The 12,314-nt window shown below is 35.6% G+C and overlaps 1 protein-coding gene across 12 annotated transcripts in view; it reads right to left on the minus strand.

Moving 5' to 3' along the window:
* The window catches only part of LOC123704709 (E3 ubiquitin-protein ligase UBR4), a 63,339-nt gene that overhangs the window by 37,657 nt on the left and 13,368 nt on the right, over positions 1–12,314 (minus strand). For 9 of the 12 annotated variants that reach the window (XM_045653158.1, XM_045653199.1, XM_045653218.1 and 6 more), the window contains exons 13-31: positions 9,270–9,435; positions 8,585–8,757; positions 7,837–8,011; positions 7,181–7,284; positions 6,815–6,958; positions 6,106–6,321; positions 5,714–5,901; positions 5,292–5,472; positions 4,983–5,088; positions 4,747–4,900; positions 4,221–4,458; positions 3,575–3,784; positions 3,203–3,373; positions 2,803–2,948; positions 2,568–2,707; positions 2,060–2,270; positions 1,727–1,779; positions 653–803; positions 158–322 (exon numbers count right to left, since the gene is read on the minus strand). In XM_045653158.1, coding sequence (XP_045509114.1) covers positions 158–322; positions 653–803; positions 1,727–1,779; positions 2,060–2,270; positions 2,568–2,707; positions 2,803–2,948; positions 3,203–3,373; positions 3,575–3,784; positions 4,221–4,458; positions 4,747–4,900; positions 4,983–5,088; positions 5,292–5,472; positions 5,714–5,901; positions 6,106–6,321; positions 6,815–6,958; positions 7,181–7,284; positions 7,837–8,011; positions 8,585–8,757; positions 9,270–9,435 — 3,092 coding nt within the window. The remainder of the gene's footprint in view (positions 1–157; positions 323–652; positions 804–1,726; positions 1,780–2,059; positions 2,271–2,567; positions 2,708–2,802; positions 2,949–3,202; positions 3,374–3,574; positions 3,785–4,220; positions 4,459–4,746; positions 4,901–4,982; positions 5,089–5,291; positions 5,473–5,713; positions 5,902–6,105; positions 6,322–6,814; positions 6,959–7,180; positions 7,285–7,836; positions 8,012–8,584; positions 8,758–9,269; positions 9,436–12,314) is intronic. The other 3 variants (XM_045653236.1, XM_045653246.1, XM_045653190.1) reach the window with 1 other exon arrangement.

Consider the following 12,314-nt stretch of genomic DNA (forward strand, 5'->3'; position numbering starts at 1 on the left):
TTTTTTTTTTTTTTATAATGAATTAAAAATTGTATCGATTAGGCAACTTTAAACGCACTTCTGAAAAGTTATTGCAATATTTTTTTTACCAGTTAAGTTTAAATTGGTCAGTGACTAGTAATGTCACATTATATTTCTTGCAAAATTATTAACTTACCAAGCCCCAAGCCAAGTCAAGGCAGCGGGGAACAGCAATTTATGCAATGTGCCCGAGTGCGAATCAGCAAGTCGGCACATCTCTTGCAGTAACAGCGGGTGGCATGTTCCTTCGCCCGTCACTGTGATGAGCGCTTGCAGCATCCGCTCGCTTACGTCCTCGCGACTGGATGAAAAACAAAGACAATTTATTATGTTTAATCACATGTGGCGTTTATTGGCGTCGGCGAAATTTTTTTTTATTATAATAACGCAATTTGGAAGTCACGAGCAATAGCTTATATTGCTATAAGCTACATAAATAATGTTCAAAATGAAAATAAAAAATAAATCGATAAATATGTTGCTACTTCCTAAGCGCAAGTTTTGATAAAGATCCACATCTATGAGATCTTTCGTACTAAACATTTAGCAAATTGTTTCTTCTTTCTTTCTTAATTCTTATTTAGCAAAAATACTTTGTGATTTGAAAGATAAATGTATTATTGTTACACACCAATGCAACACAATATGCTTGCACAGCGCTGTAAGCAATGCAGCATTATTAGCTGCGCCGTCAATAACGGGCGAACTCGCTTCGGGCGCTGGCGGTGCGCCGTTCGCGGGAGGACCACTTTCTTTGCTACCGTCTGACCAGCTGCATGATTCTGGAACGATATTAGTTTACATTATAGAAAATATAACGTAATATTGACTAATTTAAATATTGAAAAATTATGTTTGAATTATGTATTTAAGGGCCGATTTTTCAATGCCCAGATAAACAGTCTAATAACTACCCCTCGAATAGATTTATTCAATTGCTTATCTAACTCATAACGGCTCGCCTATTTTTCAATCGTGATTTATTTGATGAATAACTATCTGACCAAATATTTCCATATTGGCAGCTCTGCTCTTGGAGTGGCGAAACAAACATATTAAATTAGTCAGGTTAGAGCGGGATAGAGTCAACTTGCAATATGTCAACAACCGTCATTATGACTCACGTCAGGAGTGCATTTTAAGTTTATCTTGTGTTCTATGATTGTTGATTATTGTTTTGATTCGAGTAAAGAGTTTTGATTAAATTTGTGTTAAAATTTATATTTACAGCGTCCGGCAAATTTTCAATGGCATGATCATCAGTAGGTACTATCAAAAACATCAATTTCAATATGATTTTAATTGATAATTATTTTATAGAAAGAGGCTTTATTGTAAAAATTCTACGCTCTATGTTATTACATACGAAAATATCCCAAATTTGACGCGTCAGTTGTCAACTCAAACGTCTAATCGTCGAATAGCACGCTATCTGGCCGTTGGAGCAGCAGATAGATTTATTCCTCAAATAACGTAGTTATTCGATAGATAAGTCCTATTCGTCTATTGAAAAATTGAATATTTTGTTAACTGAAGAATAAAGTCTATCTAGCTGTTTATCTGGGCATTGAAAAATCGGCCCTAAAAATTATATTAATGTTCAATGCTTTTAAATAACATGTAAAATGTGTATTGTATAACTTAGATCAACGCATATTGTAATATGTACTTGTTGCTTTTGATTTATTATGGTTTCCTTTCATACCTGAATTGCCCGATGGTTGTACCGTCTCAGACTGCGCTCTTGGTGCAGGTGACCTGCGGCAAATAAAATATATACATACTTGTTACACATTAATTTGCTTTTATTGAATATGGCAGATTGAAATTAGCGCTGTTTGTGTTAAAGCCCGGTAACATAACTTGCCTTTTGTGTTTTTATTTATTATAATATTGCTGTGTACTTATCTTATCTTGCACAATAAAGTGTTAAATAATTAACATAGCCGAGATTGTTCCGAATTTCATAATTTTTAGTTTATGTGACAATAAAGTTTGATTTTCTGTCTTCTTTTTTTTTGTTGTCTCTAATACTTACGGCGCATCAAACACGGGTAGATCCTGTTCATTCCTCGCCCCATTTTCCGGACGCTGTGGCGAGTCGCTGTCGGAGCGGAACAGCACGCGTCGTATCGCGTTGAACATCGCGAGCGAAGCCGGGTTCACGGCCGCGTCCGGCGCGGACGACGTCGGTGTTGGTAATTCCGTCTCTGTAGGCGTCGCGTTCGCTGTGCCGATCGCTGATGTAGCTGTATGAACGTTGAATTTTATTTTCTTACTTACTTTATTTTTGTTTTAGTGCCAAATAAATCAATATGAAATATTTGGTTATTCTTATCGTGTGCACTCGATAATTTAGGCGCGCTATGTATGTGTGTTGTTATATTATAAGAACGTTGAAAATTCAACATTATTAAAGTTTTGTGTCTTTTTACATGATTCACAAGTTTGTAATAGCTGTTAGAATACAAGCTAGCTAAAGCTAAGTACTTTAAGTGGTAATAAACTGGGAAAATATTTGTATGGTTATCAATAAATTAACATACCAGGTCCATAAGAACAGATATGCCCAAGAAGAGCAATAAGTTTCTGTTGGTCAGCAACACCGATAAATTTGCACACACCGACACAGAGACCTCTGCTCATTTCCGTTGTTTCACATCCGGAAAATATTTTTATGAATAACCTAGAAAGAAAATACAGATTTGACAAAATTCTAGTAGTAACACTTATACTATTTTTTTTTAATATAGATGTTATTTATATCACCAAAAAACTTACTTGATAACTCTTTCCGTGTAAGGATTCCTTGCATTAGGTGCAGAGAGCAGAATTTTGCCGAGAACAAAGTCAGTGTCCTCAACGAATACAGACTCGTAAGCGGCGCGTCCCGCTTGACGGTCCAGGATTTTCTCCCAATATTTTACCTGTTGACAAATAGAATATGGTGTTATAAGAGTCGTAATATAAATTCATACTCGGAACATATTTTTCGTTATTTCGAAATAATTTTCATAACATTCCAATTTCCAACATGTATTTAGACCTATATACTTTTTTAAAGTCTTAAACCATCCGTAATATTAAAAATTTCAATCGACTAGTCATCGTGTTGATCCTTTTTTTTTTTGTAAAAAGTACGGACCATCGGAAAAACACAAAGAAATAAAAAAATACTTACAATATGTCTCAATGTCTTTTCAGTGGTCGGCATTAAATGGTCACAAAGCACAGGGTACGTAGTACGAAGTATGTGTTCGTGAATTATCTCTTCCGCTTTCACGGCTTGCGGCACAATAGCATTTAGAGTTGCAGCCAACGGCTCTGCTAGGAACTCCAAACGTCCATCGGTCTATTTGAGAGAAACAATAATAATTTATTTGGTTAAGATTCATACAGGATTAAATAATTTAAAATCACAATAAGACTTCATTTTGAAGCGCTTTTGAATTGTCAAAATACCATAAAATACATACAATCAAATTAAGAAAAATTCTTAATTAATAAATCGTTTTAAATATGAATCTCTAAATCAAATAATTTATCAACTCACCAAAGCCGGTATAATCAGATCCAAAGTTTTTCTAGTAAGTTCTACACTATCAGCGATCTTCGAAGAGCCAATTTCCAAGAGCTTAGCGGCCGAATACGCAAACATCATGAGCGAAGTTCCAATGCTGTATTTAGGGTTGCCGCTCATCAACACGCAGTGGAAAGATACGAGATGCAGTACTGCACTCTCTGATGGTATGATGTGGTTTGACTGGAAATGTTTTAAATGTATTTGTAGGAAATAAGCATAATGTATTTGATTTTGTTATTTCTTGTATTATTGAAAATACTTTAACTTTTAAACCACTTGAATGAAATATGCATGCAGAATCAATATTTTTTTATTCATGCATTTTTCTTGTGAGTTTACTTCATCTTAACCAATAACAGAAAGCGCATTCATTTCACACCAGCAAATAGAATATATTCATAGGGAATACTCACATTGGATCACTTGTGGCTTTGTCAAATATAACTTATAACATTAGTATTGCAAAACCCTACCCAATAAGTTCATCAAGATATTCATCTTTATAATATTTAACTTAATCAATTTGAAACATTTTAATCGATTATTTCAAATACTATTAAACCAATTCTATTGCATTCTCTAAATATATAAAAAAATATACGTATTTATCACTTACAAAGTTAGCCTCCGCGATACTGGGCGGGGCGGCATACATATCCAGTAACGTGGCTACGTTGGGCGGCAGCTCGGCCCTGAGCCACGCCCACAGCTCCGGGGGCGAAGCGCCCATCCCGCACACCGCGGCCACGGCCGGGGAATTACCGCACACTTGGAATAGCACAGAGGACACCGCACTCTCTGATTCCGTTGGAGCAGCTTCCTCTACGTTGTCTAGTTCCATTGTTGCGCTTAATCTTTGAAAAATACAAAAAAAAAAGCACTGTAGCTAGCGAATACACTTTATAATTATATATTTTACTACTAATAGTTTGATTGTATGTTTTAAACGCGCTGAGGGATCTACTGGACAGATTTCAAAAAAATTTTTCACTGTTGGATAGGTACGTGATTCTTGAAGCAGGGTCACGTAGGTAATTAGAGTGATACAAAAATTATAAAGACCGTTAAATGTTTCACCTACATAGTTGGTTGCGTCTGTCACTGTGTCAAAATATCATTATGATTGACATGAATTGTCTTACCTGCAGCATTCAAGTATAGTCTCCAAGAGATCCAAGAGGTGCGGCACAAACGGGTGCGCCTCAGATGCAGTGGACGCATCAACCAAACACACCTTTAGCCTCGCAAGAGCTGAGTCACATGATATCACGTCTATTAGAGATGGTAGTCCGCTTGCTGCAATAAAAAAATTAATTATGACCAATAAAGTACTAAACAAATCAATCATTAACTATATTTGCTCGTTATTATTACTTACACAAAAGATTCTGCTTCAAATGTTTGATCGTTTCTGACGCCAACCAAGCTGTGTATTTGATGTTATCACACGAAGCGCTCACGCCAGTCAATAAATTCTCCGCGTACTAAACGAAAAGAACATAACATTAAATAAAAACATAATTGAGTATGTGATATTAATATTTTTTTTTATATTTTGTTATTTTTTGTTTGTCATGTTTTTTGTTTTGTTTTACTAAGGAGCGCTAAATCTAAAAGCTAATAAATGTCTATTTGCTTTTTTCGTCATTTAATGCTAAAGTTTAATTTCGATAAATTCTAATCTCACCTGCGTATACATCCCCTGTTTAACCAGCGCGTCTTTCAACCAAGGGTTGAACACCTTCTTGTTATCAGCTCGAGGTGCCCATATCAACGCATGTAACGGCAGAGGGGATGGTAGGTCAGCGGTTGTGCCCGCTTGGAGTTTGTCCATGTGTGGAGTAGCTGGTGGCATGCTTATCACGAGTCTGAGAAAGAAGAGATATTGAGTACACTTTTTTAATATGTAATTAAATACAATACTAGAGAAATACAATAGTGGATAATTATTTTTTTTGGCAAGTGACATATTACCTTCTTAGTTTTGTCTCTCTTTGCCGTTAATAATGTTAGTTTCAAATATAAGCACTTACGGAAATATAATGAAAAATACTCAAAAACTAAATAAGAGATCGAGAAGTGCAGTATAATAAACCACAACAATATTACCTCCAAGCAGTCTGGAAGCAATAATGCGCAGCGGCCAAAGCTGGCAGCGACGAACGATTGTTGGGGTTGTCGCACACGCACGCAGAGTTCAGTAGCGCGAGCAACGCGTCCACTAGTAAAGGATATTTCAGCTTGTGCGGGGTGCCGAGCACGAAGTTGCATGCTAGACCGTCGAATTTGGGATTTTCCTGAGAAAATGTATTCGAAATTTTTATTTTTATATGAAGTAAAGAAAATCGAGTATAAAGGTTGAGCTGAATATCAATGTGTTTAAGTATATGGGATTGATAAAGTATGAAAAGTTAAGTATAAAAAATAATAAAATAATGTTAAAATAATTTATATTGAAATGACATAATTTCTAGTCTAAAGAAAAACACTTTAAAATTAACCTGATTATTGATCTTAGCGTTCGTCAAAGCGTAGAACTTGGGTCGCATGGACGTTTCATCTTGCGAGAGGCGCCTGTACGTCTCCTCTATGAACGGGACCTCACAATAGATGCGCGTTTTCATCTGCCCACTATCCGTGGTCGTTTTCATTTCGCTGGTCGACGCGTCGAACGATGGTTGTGCCAGCCCTGGCGCTATCACGAGATTCCATTCGATCTGAAAATTGTGAGTTTAGTATTGTTGATTTCAGTGAGATAAGAAATTAAGAATAGATTATGAAATAGAACATGATAAATGGAATAAATCTTTGACATAAATAAAATAAATAAATAAATAAAAAAACACTTTATTTGCACACACAAAACAAAACAAAATCAAACAATAATAATACGCTAAGAAGTGATATCTTCCAGGCAACCTTAGGATATAGGAAAAGTTTAAAGAAAATGAACAATTGGATAGTAGAAGGAGCATAGCGAAGCATTATAAAAGGTGCAAATAAAAGTAGGAAATAGATACATAAATACAAATAATATTAATACATAATATATACATAGCGAATAAAGAAAAGACATAATTAGATTTTAAACCGTAACGTTACTAAAATATGAAGCAATACAGCCATTATTAACAAACTAACTTTTTTATTAAAGAAAAGAAACACATTTTAAACGGCACTCCCTTCTTATAAACTCGTAGATAGACTTACCTGTTGCAACAATGTTTGTGGGGCGTCATACAAATGTTTCATCAAGTATTCCAATAACAGCATCAGTCGCGTAGTCAACATCAGCTGGTGTGGCGCCAAGTTCATTGCGCGCTTCCTGTCGTTTATTCCTAACGTCTCCACAATCTAAATGACAATAGAATTTATGATAAACAAGTTTATGATTCCATATATAAAATAGCGTGTGTGCCGAGCACACGTGTCAGAAGTGAAACTACTTTGGCAAGATTCTAAAATACCAAAATCGTCGCGTCTACGCAACACGCCTAAAGAAATTTCACTTCAATAAACATCCTTTGAAACTATTATTTCTTCTGAATGTTGATTCAAATACATATTCTTTAATACCTTTATAATAGCGTTCGCCGTCATCAGCAGTACGGATTTCTTCTGCATCAGCGTTAGCGAGTGGAACAGGTAGACCATCATTTGAGCGTGCTCCACATTCAAGTCTGTAACAACGAGATCTCTATTCTTAATAAAATTATTCAACCACAAAAAACAATAATAAGGTATATGTAATGATCATTATCGGCTAATATATTTATATAATTCAAGTCAACTAAACTTTCAAATTAGAATTACTTATCGTCAATTTCTCGTGCAAACTTCTAAAATTCGGAATCGGAATTCAATAACGTTATTCTTTACCTATACTAATATTATAAAGCTGAAGAGTTTGTTTGTTTGTTTGAACGTGCTAATCACAGGAACTACTTGTCTGATTTGAAAAAATTTTTCGGTGTTAGATAACCCATTCATCGAGGAAGGTTATAGGCTATATATCATCACGCTAAGATCAACAGGAGCCGAGCACTGCGGGTAGCACCGCGGTGCACAGCTATTAAATATATAATTCAGGTCAATTCTCAATTTCTCGTGCTTCCAAAATAATCGGAATTCAATAAGGTTATTCTTCAACTTAAAATCCCATTTCATATTCTCGAATTTGTATGACACAATGCGCAACACCCCTACACCCGTCACGAAACCATCACATTTACCGTGATCAAGAGCGTCACCTTCATAGTCGTGGTCGTGCGGCGGCTGCGGCTGCAGCGCGCAGTCCTGCAGCGTGCTCACCAGCTTGTGCCACATCACCAGCACGCTGTTCTCGCGGTCCGCCGCCGCGCGCGCCAGCACCATGCCGCCGCACAGCTTGATCACGCGCGGGCCCACCTGCACGAGGGAAAATTGATATTGATATTATTTTTTTTTACATTCATATGTACACTGCCACTGTCAGGGTGTCAATGTGGTGTCCACTGAAAATCAGTGGAGAATCTAAGTTTCGTAAATGTCATTAGATTCTCAAAGCACTGACTGGATATATCAATTTTGTACTATATTGTTTATTTTAATTATTGTTATAATAACTGTATTTATATGTACTGTTATAACGGTACAAATAAATGTATTTTCTTTATTTCTGCCTAAATGGAAAGGAAGCCTAATCGTTTTTAAGAAACACATAATTTGTTAAGATTTATCATAAAAAATATGATAAATTGTAATTAGTATATGAATTGTGAAAATGTTTCCTAATCCTGTCATATATATGAGAGGATAAAGAAAAAAAATTTAAACGGAAAAAATTAGAGATTAGAGAGCTTACTTAATAAGTAATAGATTGGAAAGTAAAAATCATCAACATTCTATGTAGACAATGAATTTTGTTTTTATTCCGTATTAAATTCCAATCATAAAAATAAAATCATAACCTAGAAATTAATCCCCAAAAAAATAACTCACTTGCAAGGGCGTCATATTGGCCCGTTCAGTGGACAGCAGCTGCTGCTGCAACGACGGCTGCAACGCGGCGAACGCCGGCGAGCCACTCAAGTTGTGCAAATAGCGCACTAGCGCCGAACTGAACGCCGTGTACAGCGCGCCGAGACGGGCGCCGAAACAGGGCGATATTGTGCCTGTAGACAAAGAGTTAAATTAAATAAAGTGCAATGTGATTCTACTCGATATTAACGTTAAAGGTAGTTCCAGTACTTTGCAAAAAAATCACTATTATTAGATATTTTTTGAAAATCCAATCTTTATAAGCAAGAATATAAAAGAGTATTAATATTTAATACATGTCGGATTTGTATAAACAGTTTTGGATCTATTTGAGGAACACTGACCTTTACATTAATTAGACAGTTTTGTTTCCCAAAAAAACCATGGGTACTTTCCGCTATTACAAACTTGGGCAGCACGTAAGTTGATCACCCTGTATACAGGGTGTAATCGTTAAGTGTGCAATTTCGTTACTATTGCAGATATCAAAACAATTAAAACTCATATCGAAAGTACTTAACCTAATGTGTAAAATGGCCGTAATAAATTTTTAAAAATAAAACGAGAAATATCCAAAAATGTTACATTGAAACGCTCCCACTTAACGCACACCTGTAAAAAAATTAATGCAGCCTCTACACATTACCAGTATCAGTCCTCGCGGTCTCGCGGTCGAGGTCCCTCGCGAGCGCGGCCAGCAGCGCGTGGTGCGCGTCGTGCAGGTGCAGCGCCGCGCCGCCGAGCCGCTCCGCGCCGCCGCTGATCATCTCCTCCGTGAGCAGCGTGAACACTTCCGTCGCGAGCGCTATGTACTGCAAATGTGCATTTTTTTTTAATTACAGATCATAGCAGGTCAACCAAATTACTACGTAGTATGTATAAAATAAAGTGGTTTTCTCGGTCCCTTATGTACGAAAACTACGCAACGGATTTTTAATAGATAGAGTGATCAAGGGGAATCAATGAGAGATACTTAAGAAGATTTTCAGCATTGCAATTATCGTTGCAAGTGCAAGAAAACATAAGTATGTATCTGGTATGTACCTACGTTACAATTCCAAATGTCGAAAATCTCATGCCTGCAGAGGTTGTTAAAAGATAAAGAATTTTTAAAGTTAAACTGATAATTGCCTGCGAATTTGTTAATTTTATTTGATACTAGATATCCGCCCACGGCTTCGCCCGCTTTTTTAAAGGTAAACCCGCATAGTTCCCGTTCTCGTGGGATTTCCGGGATAAAGCCTATCCTATGTTTTAGTCCCAGTTAGCCCCTATATCTGTGCTAAATTTCATTGTAATCGGTTCAGTAGAATTTACGTGACAAACACACACACACATCCTCAAAAATTTTCGCATTTATAATATTAGTAGAATTATTGTCAGATTTTTTTATTAGATATTTTTTTTAGAATAAACATGAAGTTTGGTCTCTACATACTTGACTTGTTCATTAATTCAAAGTAACAGAATATTTTTTACTTTTTTTATTCAAGCAAGAGGTTTGGTTTCTAAATATTTGATTTGTTAATTTAATAAGAATATATTTCTCTATTGATATTAATTGATAGTATTGTTTGACTGATGTTGTTAGTTGTTTGTCACTAGATTTTATTTTTAAGACTTGAATTGTTTTTATTTTATTAACATTTGATTTCGATGTTATCATTATTTACAACATTTACCAAAGGCACTGGTAATTATGTATAGTTCCTGGTAATTATAAATAATAACCGCACTATTCACAATTACCATAATATACACGAATATTGCGTACTGATCGTGTATACTTTGTAACGCGGATGCTTGCGTCGTCGTTACTACTATACGTCGTTAATACTACCCCACTTACGCTTGAACAGTTATATCTAATTTTATATATTATATTCATTAAAATACGGAATAAAAATACTAATAGGTAAACTAAGGTAAATAAATAACAATGCCATAATTATAATCAAAATATATTTATTAAGTACAAAAGTAATTTTCAACGAGCATTATTAATATTAAGGGAGACGTTAAACGAAAGGTTGTGGTTCCTTTTTCAATTTTTTTTTCGCGGTAGATGCGGATGTCGATGGTGAGCCTGCTTGTATTCTATTTGTTTTTCCTTTATTCGCTGTGGTTTCTCTTGATACAGATGTCGGATGTACACGTTTCTTGCGAGTCAGTCCTTTTTTAAAGTTATTGAAAATAAAATTTTGTGTCTGTTGATTGAAATTGTCGAGAGAATTGTTGAAAATATGAATGACGTTAAAATTTGATTCCGATGGATGTGCTTCTAAAATAGCAGTGAAGTTGTTGAATCTTTCTTTCATTTCAGTCAGCGCTACATTATAAGTGGTAGTAAAAACAGGGTCATCATCATTAGTGCACAATAAATTGGTAGATGACTCATTTGTTCTAGACATGTCTATGGCAGCATCGGAATCTTTTGGAATTTTACTACTCTCAATTAAGTTTTTTGTTTCCAATTCCGAAAGTTTTTTTTCTAGTTCTTCGTCGATATTTAAGCCAGATCTATCACCAAAATTAGCTTTACGCCATTTTTTATAAAGATAATAAACGTGCCTTTCACTTGGGTTTATCTGTGAATTTGCCAAGTAAAGGGAACTTTCCTTTCCATGCATTTCAATGAGAGTCATTTCATGCAATGCGATTGCAGCTGCTGGACTCATACCGGAATCAAAATATTTTTGAAAACATTCGGCAGTTTCTTTATTGCAGCGCAAGTAGCTGAACGCTTCAACTACATTTATCAAATGAGTGTGGGAGTAATTAATTTTGAGCAGCACTGTATAACCATCTTTTAAATCAGCATCATATCGACAGGTGTTACGGTTTACTTTCTTGAATTTTATATCAATAGTCGCATCACAACCATGCGATCTTGTTCGGTTGAGTCGCGATGTACTACTGCTTTTATTGAAAGAAGAGTGTTGGCATGTAAATATTTTACGAAAAGCAAGTCTTTTCAAGTGAGGGAATGTTGTACGTACAATCCAATTCGTGTTTGAGAAAGTAGTAAAATTATCAATAAATTCCTTACAAAATCCAGAGTAGTTTTCATTCCATTCTCCCAACTTGCATTTGATAATCACGTTAAACTTTTCTGGAGATTCATATTCAAACAATTCTTCTTTGTATTCGCCACATTTATTTAGTAAAAACTCTTCTAAACTCTCCTTGGTAACCATTTTTCATATTTTAACCAAGAATTCAAATGTAACTTTAACGAATTATTAATTTATTCGGAGAAACAACAAAAAATCGTTTATCACAACAATGGAACGCGCGAAATGATGATTACCTAGGTTAAACGCAAATGTCATGAAATATACAGAAAGGTAAATACTAAATACATCCAAAATGGCGCGCACGAACTGCTCACGTATAAATTGTAATCGTCAATTTAGCGCGCTTACTCCGAAACATACACGACTAGTCCGCATGCGTACTGGCACTGTACGTTATTGATCGCTTCACTACAAAGTATACTCGGGTATTTGCGTAATGCTATTGTATAGATTGTAAAAAGTTATTTCTAATCTGTACGTGATTAGTTTCACACCGTTGCGTTGCGTGCTGACCTTGTATAGTATGGAAAGACGTCACGCTTCACAGGCGGAATTATAGCGCGACCGATACTTTTTGATCTTGTTAGTATTGTTTTTGGTACAATATTAATTTT

Source organism: Colias croceus, chromosome 2 (assembly GCF_905220415.1).
Source record: "Colias croceus chromosome 2, ilColCroc2.1".
NCBI classification, from domain to species: domain Eukaryota; kingdom Metazoa; phylum Arthropoda; class Insecta; order Lepidoptera; family Pieridae; genus Colias; species Colias croceus.